At 37.5% G+C, this 19,489-nt stretch overlaps 1 protein-coding gene and 1 pseudogene across 1 annotated transcript; one reads left to right on the forward strand and one right to left on the reverse strand.

Moving 5' to 3' along the window:
• The first annotated feature begins 1,066 nt into the window (after nucleotides 1-1,066).
• Nucleotides 1,067-14,376, forward strand: LOC143856289 (ceramide synthase 1 LOH3-like). Its single transcript, XM_077366471.1, has 7 exons — nucleotides 1,067-1,456; nucleotides 8,982-9,205; nucleotides 9,602-9,757; nucleotides 10,337-10,522; nucleotides 12,522-12,706; nucleotides 13,786-13,855; nucleotides 13,984-14,376. Exons 1-6 carry the CDS (start codon nucleotides 1,262-1,264, stop codon nucleotides 13,815-13,817), a joined length of 978 nt encoding a protein of 325 aa, XP_077222586.1. The 5' UTR covers nucleotides 1,067-1,261; the 3' UTR covers nucleotides 13,818-13,855; nucleotides 13,984-14,376.
• A 2,320-nt stretch (nucleotides 14,377-16,696) lies between these two features.
• Nucleotides 16,697-18,976, reverse strand: LOC143856632 (zinc finger protein CONSTANS-LIKE 2 pseudogene; annotated as a pseudogene).
• Nucleotides 18,977-19,489: the final 513 nt, after the last annotated feature.

Consider the following 19,489-nt stretch of genomic DNA (forward strand, 5'->3'; position numbering starts at 1 on the left):
CAGGTGAGGGATTAATTCATCTAAATAAACTACATCAACATAAACTAGTAGTTGACTGAAAGTTCTAAATTTTCCAAAATTCTTAGCTTGCATAACGTAGATAGGACCTATGCCACTCTGATATCTTCAATTAGGATCCAATCAATATCGGATTCAATTGATTAGAGATTCGAATGGATTGTAACCTAGCCACAAGGATCTGTTTACACCCATATCAGCTGTTTGGATGCATGGAAATTTATCTTAGAAACTTTTTTTTGATGGAAAATGAGTTTTCCAATGTTTGACTAACTCATTTTCAGTGAAAAAATTCCTAATTTTCAAGAAAATTGCAACACTATTAGACTGGAGTATATATTTTTTTCAATGAATATTATTTTCTATGGATTTTTTTTTCATATTTTATTTGTCACAACCTTGGTTTTAAATTTCGGTTTCGGTATGCGTTTTGACCCTCACCAAACTGAAATTTCGGCCGAAATCGGGTACACAATTAAAAATTAATATTTTATTTAATACCAATTTCGGCAGAAATTTCCGAAATTTCAGTAAAATGGCTATATAATTAAATTTTTTTTGAGAATTTTGGGTTGAATTTTATTTGTCACAACATCCATAATTCCATATTGCCTTTAAGTTTCAACACTTGGGATGTGGCAAGATGAGATGCACTCACAGAAGAAGTTTTCCATAGGATGAGCCACTTAAGAGACATCAATGTAATAGAGATGTAATATCCCACAATCAGCTTATTAAAAGCAAGCCTAAGGCCCTGTTTGTTTTGATTTTGACTCAAATAATCAGTTCTGAACACAGCAATCAGTTCTCAAAATCCAAACAAAAAGGGGCCTAAACAAAACCACATTATTTTTTGTAGAGATGATAAATATACCCCCATTGTTTACTAGGAACACTCCTTTTATTAACTCTATATCTGAAAATAAAATAAAGTTTCAAGAATCACAAAACTACTATAAATCTAACAGTGAAAGTGACTATTCAACTTGGTTGCTCGTTAAAGCAGTAGAGACAAGCGATGAAACACCCTCCATCCTATGTTTTTTACCGTCCCTTATCCCTTTTAATCAACTCTTACTTACAAGAATGGGTTACCAAACTTTGAAAATTCAATTTTCAAGGAAAATACCTTTGACAGGAAAATTTTGGTGTAATTCTGAGAACCCATAAAACGAAAATTACATCTGGGCTGAGAAATTAAATTCACGGATTTAAATTTCTCTGTCTGGTATGCCACCAAGGAATGTCTGAGACTTGCCGAGTTCCCTCTTCTCTCACTCTCAATCTTCGATTAGACGAAATGGGTTTGATTCAAAAGATTTTTTCTATCGATTGGGAGGAGGAATCCTTTCCTTTATATGAAGATTTCGTCGTGCTTCCTTTTCTGGCTTTGTTTTTCCCTTCAATAAGGTTCCTCCTTGATAGATTCCTATTCGAGGTATGCAAAAGCATGATCAGTTTCGTCTGATGTTCTTTTTAATTTTGTGGGTTTTGATTTTTATGAAATGGGTGATCTTTTTATTTTCTTTTGGGTTGAAAAATCCTTCCATTCATGTGGCTTCTTATATTTTTTTGGTGGGTTTTGTCTATTTGTTTATCTTATGCTAGATTATGAGCTTGTTTTGAACTTTTGATTCTGTTATTAGGAACAAAAATCGACTCCTAGTATTGGGTATCTTTTTTTTTTTTTCTAATGGAGGACTAGAATGTTAGGGTTTTATTTTTGATGTCCTGTTCATTATGTGAAAGAACAATGATGAAGAATTTTGGGTTTTCAGGGATGTTTGGACATAGAAAATAGACTGATTCAGTTTAGTGATATTATAGTCAACGCCCAGTTTGACATGGAAATTACTCAAATTAGTGTTGGTGTGTTACCTGTTTTTTTTTTTTTTTTTTTTTCTCATTGTTATATGTTAGGTAGTTTCTTTGTGGGGAGGGTTTGGGTTCAATAATGTTTTAGTTAGTGTTGGTTTTGCCAATTTTTTTTTTTGCTGACACTTTGCTTAGGGAATCAAGGAATAATAAACTATAATAGTCTCTACTCTCTATAAGATTTAAGTTGTATTCTTTATCCAGTCAGTAACATATGTTAGTTTTTGACTTTTTTCCTTTGACATTGTTGTCTTTTAGTGACTGATTACTAAATTGAAGATACTCATTCTTCCTTATTTTCTTTATCTTGCACGAGGATAAAATGAAAAGCAAAAAAGATAGAATGATTACAGTATTGTCTAGACTATGCGACTGTAGATGAGCAAAGTTTTGGTTGTCACTAAGAGTTACCTGTGAATTGTAGTTGGGATGTTAGGGTTGAAAACATTTGTGTTAAATAGATGTGTAATAAGTGTCCATGTAATTGGTTATGGAGATAATGTAAGCAAGTAATTGCTCTATAGGGTTAGAGATGGGATCAGTCAACCTTGGATACAAAAGTTCAGGGATGTGAAATTATATTCAGATGCAAGCCTTTTTTAGATACAATTAGTATTTTTTTTGGGGACCATTTAAAAAAAAGGTATTTTTGGGGGTTCTGATTTGATGATTTAAGGATGAGCATTCTGTGATGCTTTTTATGTGCTATCTATTGCTGCTTATTGACAGTCAATTGTTAGAGACATGACATTGCAGTTTGCAAGGTGTGTAGAAGGTGCCCCGTTTTGCTTATCATATTGCCTTATGCTTTGCAAGTGTGATCTTTACTTATAGGCTCTTTTATCTGTGTTGGGATCTATGGTTAACACTTGATATTCTTCCCTAAGGAAATAAAAGAGAAATGTTTTTTTTTTTTTTTTTAATTCGGCGATGATTTACTAAATAGAACGCAAAAGTAGCCCAGCAACTAAGATGATCAAGAGAAACACCAAAGCAAAAACAAGAATATAAAGAGACCCTTGAGCGGGGGTGATCAAACTAGTGTTTAAAAACTCCTTGACTCGACAAGGAACTCCCCCGAGTCGACTCCTTTTTGCTTTGGCCGCGTTCCGCGTTGCACCACATCCGCATTCTGCGTTTTGCCCTACAAAGTCAATAAACTCCTTCGACTCTCCCGAGGTATGACCACGTTGACCTCATCAACCGCATTTTTGGCCTCGTCCGCGCCGAGTTGAGAAGGATTTTTCTTGGCCGCGTTCCGCGTCACATCCGCATTTCAAACACCTCCAAAATTGCTCTCAACACTTTAACAAACCAGATGATCCGCCTCTCCATTGGCAGACCGAAAGACATGCTAGAAGGGCATTGGCAGACCGAAAGACATTCTGGAAGGGCATAACATGCCCATCAATCATATCCAAAACGTCATTGATAGCGTCTATGAACCTCCATATGAACTCTTTACCCTTCGTCATCCATTGAATGACATTGAGAGAATCCTCCTCAACCACAAGGAAATCAAGAAGGGAAGGGTCCACGTGTAAGATCCCACTCAAAAGAGACTGAAGTTCTAGATCATTCAAATATCTCTTTGATAGCCAGAGAGGGACCACCTAACCGAGCTGTCCGCATTGCTAAGAAGACTAGCGATGCAAGCATAACCCAGATTCTCTCAAAGCTAGAACCATCAATGTTTAGCTTCATGAACTCAGTGCGAGGAGATCATTTTTTTTGTGTGTGTGTGTGTGGGTGGAGGTGGGGGTGGGGGTCAATCTTGAACCTGCTTAATCTTTCCACATCCTTAGAAAAGTGAATGGATGATTCTGTCACGCCTCTAAAATCCTAGCTGTCCATCAGATGACATAGGAGATCTGTCGGTGAATACTATGGGATCTCTATGTTGGTCCCCTTAAATATCCTCTTGTTCCTCTCCTTCCAAACTACAAAACCGCGGAGAGAGAGAGAGAGAGAGAGAGAGAGAGAGAGAGAGAGAGAGAGAGAGAGAGAGAGAGAGAGGGGTCCCCCCTCTGGATGGCCATGGGGCATAAACCCCACCCTCAAGAAGATTTGCAATGTGATTCGACAGCACCCAAGTTACACTAAAGGGGATCAATCTGGAACCTTCTTAATCTTCCCACATCTTAAGAAAAGTGAATTGATGATTCTGTCACGCCTCTAAAATCCTAGCTGTCCATCAGATGACATAGGAGATCTGTCGGTGAATACTATGGGATCTCTTTGTTGGACCCCTTGAATATCCTCTTGTTCCTCTCCTTCCAAACTACAAAACTGTGGAGAGAGAGAAAGAGAGAGAGAGAGAGAGGTCCCCCCTCTGGATGGCCATGGGGCATAAACCCCACGCTCAAGAAGATTTGCAATGTGATTTGATAGCACCCAAATTACACTAAAGGGAAAGATGCCGAAATGTTTCCATTTCCATCCCTACTGAAATAAAATATACTGATTTCTTTTTACATCATTATTTCTTTGAAATATTGACTGAAATTCTAGAAATTCGACCGAAATTCGACCGAAATGGTCGGAATGACAAAAAATGGAAAGATATTATTTGCATTTCATTAATGTAGAGAATGATATTTGGTAGGCAACATCATCAAACTGCACAACAAAGTAACCGTATCTTATGCATGAGATGTCAGATCAACATGGGACCAATAATAGCTCGTAACTCTATGTGGTATTGACATTTGAGGCCCTTAAGACTGGTCATTGTACTTTCTTCAATTTCATTGCATTGTACTTCTTTATTGACTTTATTGTTCAGACATGTGAAACAACGAATGTCACTAGGTGTTCGATGTGATTAAGCCATTATGGATGACTATCTTGTTTATGCAATGGTTTTTAAGTATGTATCTGTGCGTACTCTAGCATTTCCCAAAGTTTTATCTTAAAATTTCATGTTTTGCATTTTTTTTAAAAGATAAAAAAATTTCATCATTTGCATATGTTGCCGCGATTTACGAGATTTCTACCGAAACCGAAATGTTTCCGTTTCTGTGCTGATCGAATCTAAAACCGAAACTTAAAACTAGGGCTGCAACTCGGGTCGGGCGGGTCGGGTTTTGGAGAACCCAACCCTACCCGAGAAATATCTCGGGTCGGGTTTTTTTTCGGAAAACCCACGATTCCCAAACCCGGCCCTACCCATGATAAATCTCGGGTCGGGTCGGGTTTTTTCACGTTGACGCAATTTTTTAAGGAAAATTCTTGTTTGGCAAGGCAACTCAACTCATAGAATTAGAAATTACACTCACAGTACACTTGAATCAAACAATGATGTAATTACACTCACATTACACTTGAATCAAACAATGTTGTAATCAAACAATGTTGTAATTACAATCAAACAATGCTGAATCAAACACTTGAATCAACTCAACTCATAGAAGCAGAAATTACACTCACATACAATAACAGTGGGTGCGTGGGTTTTCACTTTTAACTTTTAACTAACAATAGAAAAAAATGTACATACTATAACTTATGTGACTCGGGTCGGGTCGGGTCGGGCCCCTTCAAACCCGGCTCGACCCGAGATTCATGCGGGCTTTTGAATGCTCAACCCGGCTCTACCCGAAACCCATGAAACCTGAACCCAACCCAGGCTATTTTCGGGTCGGGTCGATGCGGGTTGGGTAAAACCCGGCTCGAGTTGCAGCCCTACTTAAAACCTTGGTGAATAAAGAGGTGATCAACGGTCTCTGCTGTACAATGCATTGCCTTTTATTTTACATATGGTTGATTGTAATAGTCTTATACAAACAAGCAACCCAGAAGAAAGCACATACACGATAAGGCACTGGAGACTTCCACTCTCTCTCTGGAGTCCCATTGTGTCAAGTGAAATATTATTTAGTATCGAATATTGTGTTTACCTCCTCTTTTATGATTATTTCTTATTTTAGAACTAACTCTTCTTTAACTAGTATTTGTTGTTATCTCCCCTCCCCTAAACCTAAATATTAAACAAACACTCTTCTAATCCATATTCATCATATCATATTCGTCTCCCTTTCTCGATGCATATTGAAGACTGAAGATAACTAGATTAGATAGTTGAATGCACTGATATTTGATTACTTTGTGTTTTTTTTAACTTATAGTTGTTTAATCCTAAGATTTATTTGTTTGTTAAATGAATACCATGTTTATTTTGTTATAATTATGATTAGTAATCACTAATCAGTAATTTTATCCATAAGTATGTGTCGTGTCTCCGTTCTAGATTTTTAGGGTTTGCCATGTCGGACACCTCATATCCACATCGACAAACAAACGATCCTTGTCTACTGATCATAGCCAATGTGTCATGTAGGTACCGCCAGGTGTCTCTGATTTTATGTTTCCTACTAGAAGTTAACCACCGTGCAACCTGGAACCTAGGAATTGTTTCCATAGAATATATGACCATTCATAATCATAAGAAGTTTGTATTATGACCACCACTGTCTCTTCTAAACTTGTTCATGTTCACCATAGTATTTCTTTTAGCTCCATGTTATGTGTCAGTTCACCATTCTCTATATATTTTGTTGTTCCCTTCACCAACATGGTTTCATTTATTTTTTTACTAGAACTGTATGAAATCTGAAATGGTATCTCATGTGAAAGTTTTCTGGTATCATCTGAAGAAAATTGCAATATATGGATTTCATTTTTTTTACTTTATTCTGCTCATTATGATTTTTTTACAAGATGCATATTAGGTGATTATTGCAACGAGCATGCATATATGCTTGTTTTTGGAAGTTGGACATCATGTTTCTCAAAGGAGCCAGAGATGTATCGGTTTTGTAAGTGATATAAATTTCATGCCCTTATCTTTTTACGCTAGTTATGGATGAGCTTACGGAGGGTATCAAGGATGAGGTGCCGTGGTGTATGTTATTTGCAGATGACATAGTATTAATCGACGAAACCAAAGCAGGAGTAAATGCAAAGTTAGAGTTATGGAGAACTATTTTGGAATCCAAAGGTTTTAGACTGAGTAGGACTAAGACAGAGTAATGGAGTGCAACTGTAGTAATGTAAGGAGGCGGGACGAGGATGTGGTAAATATGATTGGATAGGAGGTACCTAAGAGGGACATCTTTCGCTATCTTGGTTCAATTCCACATAAGGAAAGAGAGATTGAAGAGGATGTTAACCATAGAATAAGAGCTGGTTGGTTGAAGTGGAAGCATGCCTCCGGAGTTCTGTGCGACTGTAAAATCCCTACCAAGTTGAAGGTAAAGTTTTATAAGACAGCTGTGAGGCCAGTCATGCTCTGTACGGCTCAGAATGTTGGGCCACCAAGAAGCAGCATGTGCATAAGATGAGTGTAGCGGAGATGCAAATGCTTAGATGGATGTGTGTCCACACAAGGTCAGATAGAATTAAAAATGAAGACATTCGAGGGGGTGGCACTAATTGAGGAGAAGATGAGAGAGCACCGCTTCAGATGGTTTGAACTTTGGACATATCCAACGTAGGCCTTTGGATGCTCTAGTGAGAAGAGGCGACTCGTGCCAAATTGATGGAGTAAAAAGAGGTAGGGGTAGGCCGAAAACAACTTGGGTAGAAACAGTGAGGAAAGACTTGATAGCTAGGAACATAACAGAGAACATGACCTTGGATAGGATAGAATGGAAGAAAATGATCCACGTAGAAGAACCCAACTAGAGCCAGGATTAGAGCTAGGTAGATTCCTTTCACCTTCTTCATGAAATTTTTCTAAAGGATTCATTTAGCCGACCCCAAATAGTTTGGGACAAAGGCTTTGTTGAGTTGAGTTGAGTTTGAGTTTAGAATTTAGTGCCACTCAGAGAAGATAAATGACATTAAACAAGGGTATTAAGAAAATAAAATCAGTTATAGTGCTAGCGGCAGTTATCAATTGTACCAAAGTTACCCTTAAATAATCTTCAACAAAATGGTTGAAATGTTATTTGACTGTATTATGCTCTGGATTTATTTCATCATTTTATTTAAAAAAAAATAAAAAATGCTCTGGATTTATAAATCATTGCTTTTCCGACTGGTGTTTTTTTTCATTGTTATTCATGTTTTGTCGCATCCAATTGTCTGCTTTTCATATGGTGATATATTCTGTATTTATAAACCTTCGCTTTTCTGAGAGAAGCGATATCATCAACGCTGAAAGAAGTCATTAGGGACTTCTTGAAGCGACAATGGAAGCTCTTTAAAGAGGCGGCTAGTAGGAGGCCAGAAGTATTCTTTTGTGTAACTGGGTCACGCAATGTTAAAGAAACCCACTTACCTATGCATAAGCACCCCTTCTTTACCAAGGTCCTGGCGGATGAAAAGAATTTGAGGCTCCTACAATGGGAAGGAGATAAGGTGTCGGGGATTCAAAAGTTGGAGGCTATAATCAAACGGAAAAGGGCATTCGAAGAAATGGACCCAAACGACGAGGAGCTCTAGGCTATCAGCCTTGATGAGGAGGTCTTTGCATCTGAGATTGAACGACTTCTGTTGGACTTACAAAAATGCTCATCTTAAGGGGAGCTTTCAAGATCTTTAATAGAAGGTTGTACAGGTTTTAACAAGTATATATCAGGGTTTTGAAAGGTTTTTGCAGGGGCCTTGGAATGGAGGTATTTTGTGTTTTGGATGGTGACAGTTTTAGGATGATGCTGAAGTGACTTAAGGAATTTTTTATTTTTTAGGGCCGAGTGGTGATCCCCTGGATCCCATACATTGTAAATCAGAAAGGGACTTCTGGTCCCTAACTTCTGTAATTCTCGTATAAGTTATAATATATATGTCATTTTTCAAAAAATAAATAAATAAACCATCGCTTTTCCGACTGTTTTTTTTCATCATTATACATGTTTCGCATCCAATTGTCTGCTTTTTATATGGCGATACATTCTCTTTCTTCCATATGCTGATGCATGATTTGATCTTTTTCATTTGATGAACAATTCATAACTCATGAGTTGCTGTCTTTAATGGAAATGGGTATGTTACTTGGCTAGATTTCAGATTTTATTAAACGATGACTGTTTGCAAATTTTCTCTTTCAAGGTTTATAGTATAATTTGAACGACTTCTTTTAACAGAAGTTGGCAAAACGAGTTATTCTTGGAAATGGGCGTGACACGCCGGATAACAAAGAACCGAGAAGAAAGCTCAAGAAATTCAAGGAGTCAGCATGGAAGTGCATTTATTATTTTTCAGCAGAGCTTCTGGCAGTGTCTGTTACATATAATGAGCCCTGGTTCACAAACACCAAATATTTTTGGCAAGGACCTGGTGAACAGGTCTGGCCAGATCAAAAGACTAAGTAAGTTTACCATATTAATTCTTCAATCTTGACTATTAAACTTCAGAAGATTTATCTGGCATAACTCGGTAATCAATTTTATCCCTATTTTCATGGTATACAAGAAAAATCCTATCTGTATGAAGCTTTGTAACTTAGTAATGTTTCTCTGTGTAAGATATGTTCATCATCCGTGTATACATCGCCACTTTTATACAGTTGATTGATAATCCTAAACAATATATTATTATCTAAATATTGTCTCATAGTATATATTAAAAAATAAAAACAATGACAAATTAAGATTCTATCTCAGAAATATGCTGGTGCATTTCCGACATTCATATCCAACACGACAATTATTTAGAAAATGGAATACATAAGATGTCAGTTGGCTGATTGTTTCCTTTGATACAGGTTGAAACTAAAGGCAATGTACATGTTTACTGCTGGATTCTACATGTACTCCATATTTGCTTTAATTTTTTGGGAGACAAGGAGGTCAGACTTCGGAGTATCAATGGGTCACCATATTGCAACTTTCATTCTTATCGTGTGCTCTTATGTATGGAGGTTTGTTCATGAATTGGACTTTTGCTCTTGATTTTTCATTTACGTACTCCTTTAACCATTTTTATATTGATGTTGTTAACATTAATCAAAACCAAACGAACAACAAGACTGAGGTCATGAAAGAAGCAAGAGTAAAAGGAAAAACCACAAGCTAGAAGAGAGAGAAGAAAATAAAAGGAAAAATATCCGCAAGAGGATGGTGATAAAAAAAAAAAGAGGAAGGCGATCAATAGTCAAAATTGCACATCTGTCTACACCCAAACGAGCCAGTTTATGTGCATCACTGTTGGCTGATCTCCGGACATGCCGAATCTTCGTGGCATGACCCTCGAGCACAACAAGAATCTCCTCAATACTTTCCCCAAATCCCCAAGGACAGCAAGCCCCTTCTCTCATCTTTGTCAACTTATTATTATTAGAATTAGCAGTCATTCAGAAAAATTAGCAGTCATTCAGCGAGGCTATTGTTTTTGCTGGCATGCGATTATTTGCACTCCATGCACTGCTGCAGCATATAAGGATCATGTTTTAATAGGCTGCCATCGTTCTCCTAACTTCCTGATCTTCCTTTCCTTGCAGGTTTGCTCGTGTTGGTTCTATTGTTCTCGCTCTTCATGATGTAAGTGATGTTCTTTTGGAAGTGGGGAAGATGTCCAAATATAGTGGCTATGAAAAAGTTGCTAGCTTTACATTCATTCTTTTTGTTGCATCATGGATCATACTTCGCCTCATATACTACCCATTCTGGATACTTTGGAGTACAAGGTTGGTATAATTTAGTTCATGTAGGTATCTTTTGATTGGCTATTACTAATATTAAGGCCCAGTTCGTTGAAGATTATGCCAACCGATTGTGAGTCCAAAACCAATTATTGGACTCAAATTTATGTTTAATTTTGAGTCCAATAATTGGTTTTAGACTCACAATCAGTTGGCATAATCTCAAACGAACAGGGCCTAAGTATTCTCTGTTTCTTGACATCCGATTTCACACCCCATAATCTTATATCGATGTAGAAAGAAACTGCAGATACATGTTATTATTTTAAAAAATTGTTATGTTTATTTATTTTATTGTTCGTTTGTGTGCAGCAATACTTTTATCTCTGTTCTCCTTTTGAGGATTTTGTGAAATCTGCGGATTTACTGGCTAATTTACTGGCCTTTTAAATATTCTCTTGAGATATACGTACCTTACAAAAGATGGAAAATCAATCGAAACAAAAAAAAAAAAAAAAATTGTCCTGCAAAATAGGAAAAACATCAAAATAATGACATTTGTTAATGGTATCAAAATAAGGACATTACTGATAAGATACATTGGTATTGTGTTAAGACAAAGGATAAAAGGAAAGTTTGATTTGTCACCCAAATTTTCGAATGGTTAAAGCTCAGGTTGCTTCATTACTTCAATGTCTGCATAGATTGCTAAAAGCGCTTAGATTATTTTATTTTATTTTGGAATGGCAATTGGCAAAGAATTATATTAAAAATAATGACTGACATGATCAATAAAAAGGGAGGAAATAAACATACCAAATAAGATGCATAATACGGACTCTCATGGTGGCAAAAAAATAAGAAACCTCCAGGTTCTCCCTGGCTACTCCTGCCCTAGCTAACCTATCCAGCTCACTATTAGTCGATCTTCTCACATGTTGATAGGAAATATCTGAGCCTGCAACTTAATCTTGGACCTCTTCAATCCGCCAAGTGAATCTCCAAGGGTGAGAATGACTCCCCTTCAGCCACCTGATTGTATTGAGGGAGTCTCCCTCCGCAATCAGATGATCCAAATCATTCCTCTCTGTTATCCTTATGCACTGGAGGACTACTCTTACCCCCGCCTCTTTAGAATCCATGATCCAAAATGGACCCGAGAAAGCCCACCTGGCCAATCCATTCTCATCTCTAATAACATCGCCTACCCCTACCCAGGATTACCCATGCTAGACCCATCTAAGTTTAGTTTCAACTGACTGGGTCCAAGTAGGATCAAATCCGGAGAGATAGGTATTGCATGCTCACTATTAAGCGGATCTCTCTCCAAGGTATTGCATGCTCACTTGAAACTAGGGTGTTTTGACCCACAAAATGGTTAGAGAAATTATCTTTGAAAAGATGAATTACGGCCTTTTAACCAAACCTTTAAAGACTTGAGCATTTCTTTCCTTCCACGGCACCCATATATCGTGGCCAACAATATAACCTTCCAAAGAATCTTTCCTTTTTTTTTGCCAACGCATGAAAAACTGGCAATCTAGTAAATCAGTAAGTCTGAGTGGGAAAACCCAAGACAAGCCGAATCTACTCAAGACTCTGCTCCACATGTCCCTGACCATAAAGCATGTATATTTTTATGAAAAATGATTTGAGGATGCCCTTTTAAGACATCTGTGCCTGGACTACCACTTCCCTGTACACTGAATGTGGGCACAGGTGATCTGGCCAACATTTAGGTAGTTATTGTTGAGACTGTCCCATTGGTCTATCACATGGAGAACAAAATTGTTTGTGTGGGAAGTAAAATTTCTTAATGGTGTCTTCTGAAGAAAAGTGCTCAAACAAGTGTGAAATTACCAAGAAAGCATGTTAAACCATTGACATCATATCTTAGCAACATGTATATATTTCATTAATGAGACTAAATATAGTTTTGTGACCCTAGTTTCAGAATCTGTTAGTTCTTTTATATAGAGAGCAAGGTCTAAAGTAAAGTGATCTTTAAGTTGTGTACATGTTTTTATGTTTCCATTTTTGGCAGTTATGAAGTTCTTTTGACCTTGGACAAGGAGAAACATCGGATTGATGGATCCATATTCTATTATTTGTTCAATACTCTTCTCTTCTGCTTGTTTGTTCTTCACATTTATTGGTGGGTGTTAATGTACCGGATGCTCGTAAAACAAATCCAAGCAAGAGGCCAGCTTGGAGATGACGTCCGATCTGGTATGTTCTGGATGTTTTCTTGATGGTTTCCTGAACTGCACATACACACATTTACAAGCACACATGTGCATGTACACGTTAAGATTGAAAATGCCAATGCAAATTACCAAAACCTTCGTATTGTAGAATCACTGAGGCCCCTCCTGCTTCTTTTGGATTTTGAGAACTGATAGTGAGTCCACAACTTACTATTGAACCCCAAATTAGGTAATTACTATTGGACCCAAAATTAGTTAATTTGGGTCCCATAATCTGTTTGGACTCATTATCGGTTCCCAAAAATCCGAAGCAAACGGGGTCTAAATATTATCTCACGCAAAGACCTTCAAGTTTGGGATACTTCCATTTTGTCTTTCAAGATGCCTTGCCTTCCGCTTCTTAGTAGGCTTTTTTTAGTATTGCTTGGCTGGATTTGCTTAGTACCGGGGATACTAAATACTGTTGGTATAGCTACGGTCCAAATGCTGGTAAACACAACAGCCGGAAAAATGGGGCACTTTACGAGTTTCTCCCGTTAAAGATAAACATATACTAGCAAGTTTATGTGACCGCCGGTGTATGTATGATGTTTTACCGGCGGTCATAAAACCACCTGTAAAAATATTATATACCGGCGGTTTTATGACTGCTTTTGTATGACCACCCCACCTGTAAATTTAGTCTGTAAAATACAACTTCCTTGTAGTGTATGCACGCCTTGCTTGTGGACCAGACAGCTCAAATTATTTTCCACATGAGACTCACAATATAATTCTAATTTGAATGACAAAGCCAATATAAGAGAATCACATCTTTGCATTGTTCTACAATTCCTCAGAAACCATTATAGGGAAGCATTCATGGTTAAAAAAAGGGGTGTTTCTAGCAAGCCCTTTGTGAAAAGACTCCATCATATCACGACATTGCACCAGTTGAAGAACCAAAAAAATTGTAGCCAGTTCATCTTAAACCCAGTAGTATATTGCATTACATGTACTTTGCCATTCTTGACATAATCCCATGAAAGGAATCCAGGATGAACCAATTATTTATTTTTAAATGTGTCGTACAATTTATGAATGCACTGATTTCTTATGTAGATTCTGAAGACGAAGGTGAACATGAGGATTGACCTTCAATAGATTGATTCTCCACATTTATGCTGCCAAGGTGCTCAAACAAACAGACAGCAACATTATTGTTATTATGTGTTTATTTGTGCGCACACCGTTCTTAGGTCAGGTATAGGTGCTGTTTTATTGAAAAAAAATATTCAGAAGTTCTATTTTTTTTTACAGGTTTGAGATCCCACACTTATTCAGATGAAAATGCCTGGGATGGGAAATCCTTCCCAATTGGTGGGATTGTATAGTTGTTTGAAAAGCAAATGTGGAGGCAAAGATAGAATGATCAGTGAAGATGCGGTTCTAATCTCTTATGTCATAATGATGTTTATAACAGATTCTAATTGTATTGGAAATGCAATAAAAATATCAAGAAAACATCAAAGATCACAAAATGCAACACTAAGCACGTGATGTGAGGTTCAAGAACACTGCATTTTCGGTCTCGGCTACTCAAATGTTGAGATTTGTTGGTAATAATTTGGTGGTCTTTGTTGTCTTAAACTTATTGTACAGGCTCTTTTCTCTCTACACACTGGTCACATTGTATAGATGAATGATTAACGACGATAGAGAACTTTTTTAAGGAAGAAAGGGGAAAGCCTAGCGACAGAACTGGTCAATATAGAGATGAGAAGGAAACAATATGAGGAGAGCTATGATAAAATAACATACAAAAAGGCTCACGGTGGGAGAAAATCAAATCTTTAACTGAGTTGTATCAACTCCTACATAAGCTAACTTATCTGCGTCACTGTTAGTCGATCTTCTAACATGCTTGAGACGAACTGAAATACCCTCTTGGTCTTAGATCTCATCAATCATGTGCATGAGTCTCCAATGACGAGGATGACTCTTGTTCATCAACCTAATGACATTAAGGAAGCGCTCTACAACTAGCTTGCTCACGTTCCTGCTCTTCATGATCCTGATACCCTGTAACATCGTCATCAATTCTACTTTATTGGAATCCATGATCTCAATGGGGCCGGAGAAGGCCCATCTGATGAAGCCCCACTCATCCATTAGCATTCCCCCTACTTCAGCTGGCCTTGAGTTAGTTAAACTAGATCTAAAGAATTTGATGATATTCCTAGTATTGAATTGGGAACCCCAGCATTCAGGATAAAACGGAACTTAGAAATGGATATCATAATTTTCTTAAAGGGGTCATCCTTGGAAAATAGCAGTGAAACCATAAGAAAATTTCAGATATTCATGCTGATGTCAAAAGCAAATTCCAATTCACTTGACCCTCAAAAGCAAAATTCTAGATATGCATGCTGATGTCAATGAGACATGCAAGCACAATGGAATCAACATTGAAGAATGATTGTACCTCTGAAAAAAAAAGTACTTCAGTCAAAAGGAGTAAAGCTATAAGGAAGAGAATTGATTCTAAGATAAATTAGACCATGAAAAAGTGTTGGCTTGTGCTCTTGAAGTCTATATCATGGCCTGCTGTTCATAGTTTATGTTTGGAAAAGTTCTATTGCTATTTCTCAAGCTAATCCACAATCGATGTAATGAAAGCAAAGGACCCACACTAAACCCATGACAATGATAGAACACCCAGAGCGTACAACTTTAATCTGATTATCATTGTACTTAGAATCATTCGGTTCACGAAGTTTTGTATTAATACCCACAAATTTTTTCTTTTTTGAGATCTACTAGAATTCTGTGGATTTCATTCCAGTAGTTAAGATCCAAGAGTGTAAATCTGGTGTTAAATTCTTTGTAACTACTAATTCATCAGGAACTGCTAGTTTTATTGACACCCTGTTATTTAAAAGGATCTTAAAATCAAACGAGAACTCATTCTTCTTGCTACTCTCTTCAGATCCGAAAGCAAAGATGAGGTCTCAGAATATTTTACACAGAGAAAGAATCTGGAGGGTGTACTTTACAAGTGGAGAAAAGCACATAAGCAAGCCAATGGCAGCACAGGAATGGATGGTAAAGTGAAAAAAAGAGAAGAAAACTTTTTAAGGATCCTTCCAGGGCTGAAATTGTTTATCCTTTGTGCCTATCTTCCCCACCACAAAGTTCAAGAAGTGCAGTGAACTTTTCTTTTTCCATGAGCCTGAAATTTGTTCTCCTTGTGGTATCTTTCCACACCAAAAAGGTGAAAAAGTGCAATGAGCTTTTATTACCGATCATTAGTGAGAGAGCGCGCGCCTCTGTACTGGTGAGTTATGATTGGGATTCACATCCGAATCATAACCTAGCATTTCACAGAAGGTAACCTAGTTGCTTGTACAACCATGTTACCTTCTTCATTGGTTCACTTGTTTCTGGTTCAGGTTCACAGCTTGCAACTTTCATATGAACCCTGTTCGCCTTTATAAACTGAGCAACTTCTTTGAAACACAAAAAGAAACTGGCCAAATGTTCTTGATATCCCAAATGTGCACTTGATGCTGGATATGGTTAAATGCATTTCCTTCCTATATTTGATTCTTCAGTTTGGAGTATGAAAATTTTGAAATGAAAAATATGACTGAGGAAGTTTGAACAGAAAGTAAAAACTCCTTCACTGCTTAAATTAAACTGACTGTCATTTGAGTTGGTTCCCAATTCATTCTTTTTCTTTTTCGAATCACTGTGTAACTTAAACTTATTGTGAACTGGTTCACTATATGCTGAGCAAAACTATCACAAACACAATGTGCAAGAATTCAGAAAGCAATGAACTAAGTTTTAACTATATGATCCATCAATAAGGGGTAAATTTAGGCTTCCATTATCAGAGAGAGAGAGAGAGAGAGAGAGAGAGAGCACAAGATTGTACAAAAATACTATTTCTCTCATTGTTTCAAACTGTTTATGTCGGAAATATACAATACTGAGTCATAATTCTCTTACACCAAGATGGCTTATAGAGTTAGAATGATGGCACAATTCCGTTGCAGTTTTCGGCCAAGATAATGGCAGAGAACATTTTATCTACTTCAACCTCTACATTTGTTCTTTTGGCAAAGCGGCCCTTGATTCGGGGTTTGGTTTCAGCGTACACCTTTCTCGAGGCATATCTTTTGTCTTCCCAAATTTCCTAGTTTTTCTTTTCTCTCTGTATCTGAGAACTCTGGCTTCCCTATCCATGGGAATAAATTGAGGTAGAATTTGAAGAGGGTCTGAAAAGAGGTCAATAGTTCCTTTGGAAAGTCTGGTGTGCGAGTTCGATATATCAGTCATGGTTCCATCTGGTACGGTGCTGGCTTCCATAGTTGCCATAGAAACCTATAATCATCACAAAATGGTGATCAAACTATATAAATTTAAAGGATGAAAATCCAACAATAGATTAAGTACTTGTTACATATCATTGATTAAAAGGGAAGAACAAGAACAGCCAAAGACCTTTATGTCTGATATTATGCCTAGCTAAAGATGAGCATAAAAAAATTAGACCGTGAACTAGAAACAGGACAAACAATAGATTAATTACTTGTTACATATCATTGAAAAAAAGCTCTCAAAAGTAATAAAAAACCAACTCCCACATAGAACCCCTGTGATTTGTTAAAAGTAATAGAAGTTCCTTAAATCTTCAAAAACAGAATACTGATAACTTGAGTGAGGTGAAAAAAAAGAAGAAACACACTAATTCAGGGAACTGTTTACAGTTTGCAATGTTTAGAGAGCACCAAAATTCTCAAAATAAATTAAACATATATTATTCAAAGTAAAAAAGCAGAAATTTCATTGGAATTGTAAATTTCCGGGAAAAAGAAGGAATATGAAAAACAACTCAATCAGGAGACAAATGAAAGGAAATCATTGAGTTTTCATGAGTTGGAAACTTATGCAGATGACGAATTGATTCGAGTGGATGTCCTTGAAATTTTTCGAAAATTTCAACTTTAGTGCTGAGAAAATGCATGGGAATTTTTTAGCAAAAATTCAACTGATCATAAAAGGGGACGAATCAAGAAACTTAAAAGAGGTTCAAGAAAAAAATGACATAAATTCGTGTATAAATCTTGATATGCCATCCAAAATTAAGGAAAGGAAAAACCAACATGAACCATGAGTGAAGCACCCAATTCAGAACATATCTTAATTTATACCCTTCAGAAGTCAGAATAAGAAGAAATCACTCTCTGAAACTGATAAGTAACATTAATGGAGAATCATATAAACACAAAATACTCATCCAAAAACTACTCAAGAGAGAGAACCACTGGTCTAACAGAAAAAAAAATCAAAACTAATAAGAAATGAAGCACTACTGCACTATGCCATGAAACTCAGTAGATTTAACAGCTACCCATAAAAAAATAACAACAAAATAGAAGAAAAGGAAAATACCCATCAAATCTAAATTTGAAGAGAACTAAATTAAAGCAATTAAAGGCGAAAAAAACTAAAGAAAGCTTACGCTGTTACTAAGAGAAGCAGAGTAACTAAATACAGCTTTGGAGGCCTCAAACTCCTTACCCAACTGAGCATTCTGTTGTTTTTGTTCATTTGCTGCAACACACTGTACTGGAACAGCACTGTCCCTTCCATCATTCTTCTCATGATTCTGAACACTGCATTGGTTCTCAATACCTGAATTATACTCCACAAGATCAAAGTACTCATCAATCTCTCCTCCAAAGAAAAACCCATTACTCTGATTATTATTCGTAACAGGATCTAAAACCAACCAAGATGTTGCCTCATCTTCTTCCTTATGAGGATCGTAGTCGCATGGGACCCAATCAGTGGCATATTTGCCCAATAGGACTTTCTCCGCATTCTTCTCATTCTCTTCCTCCACCGCCACAAACCCGTCACCAGCATAATCATCTAGGCCTGCCAGCCTATTTTCGGCAGGTGGGCCCAAGAGGTGACCGGTAATTGGGACGACTGGAATCCGATGGTGCCGACGGGCAAGCGAGCTAGCACTGTGGACGTCAGTGTCACATGAGTCACAGAGCATGGCCGCGTCCACCTTGCATGTGACAGCGGCCGGCGCATTCTCGCACGCCTTGCACACCCACACGCGCTCGTGCCGGGATGCAACTTGGTTCTCCAAGTGGACCCGGGCGTCGCACTCTGTGCACAGGTACGCCGAGTCTGCTCGGCAGTACATTCTGCACGCCGCAACTCGGCACGAGTCACACATGCGCGCTGGCCCTCCGGCGATCCAACCGGAAGTTCCTCCCTCCTTAAACATTTTGGTTGTATTATTTGTTCAGAATTCTCTCTCTTATCTTTCACTTAGTTGTAGTTGTAGTAGGGGTGATGAAAAGAGGAGGGGGTTGAAACTTGAAATTCAAGAGGCTAACAAAGTAAGCAAGGGGGTGGGAAGAGGAGCATTTATATGATGTAAGCCCGTGTAGTCCAGTATTTTAAAATAAGTACTCTACGTTAGTAGAGCATTTCTGATCATGAAAACTTGCTAGAATAGTAATGACTTCAATGAAATAGAAAAGTTGTATTCCTTTCCCTGCGGGTCAAAATAAGGTTGAATGGACTGTGGAAGAGTCGAGGCCAAAGAGGAAGTGTGGAATAAAAGGTGTGGAAATATGAAAAATGTTCCAATCAGAAGGAGAATTTAGGTTGGCGAAATTTATACGACTCTGGTTTTAAGCTGAATTTTCAAAGCAAAAAAACACGACCAGCCCATGCACCATGTAAAATTTTCTAGTAATTTCACTAAACTTGGATGATTTACAGTAGAGCTCAA

Source organism: Tasmannia lanceolata, unplaced genomic scaffold (assembly GCF_043159265.1).
Source record: "Tasmannia lanceolata isolate RefF3 unplaced genomic scaffold, GAP_Taslan_0.1 ptg000023l, whole genome shotgun sequence".
NCBI classification, from domain to species: Eukaryota; Viridiplantae; Streptophyta; class Magnoliopsida; order Canellales; family Winteraceae; genus Tasmannia; species Tasmannia lanceolata.

Excerpts from the sequence above, each read along its gene's own strand:
- LOC143856289 (XM_077366471.1), top strand. The coding sequence starts at position 1,262 with ATGTCTGAGACTTGCCGAGTTCCCTCTTCTCTCACTCTCAATCTTCGA. Across the intron at positions 9,758-10,336 it reads GTGTGCTCTTATGTATGGAG|GTTTGCTCGTGTTGGTTCTA; the intron begins GTTTGTTCATGA and ends CTTTCCTTGCAG. Across the intron at positions 10,523-12,521 it reads TGGATACTTTGGAGTACAAG|TTATGAAGTTCTTTTGACCT; the intron begins GTTGGTATAATT and ends CATTTTTGGCAG.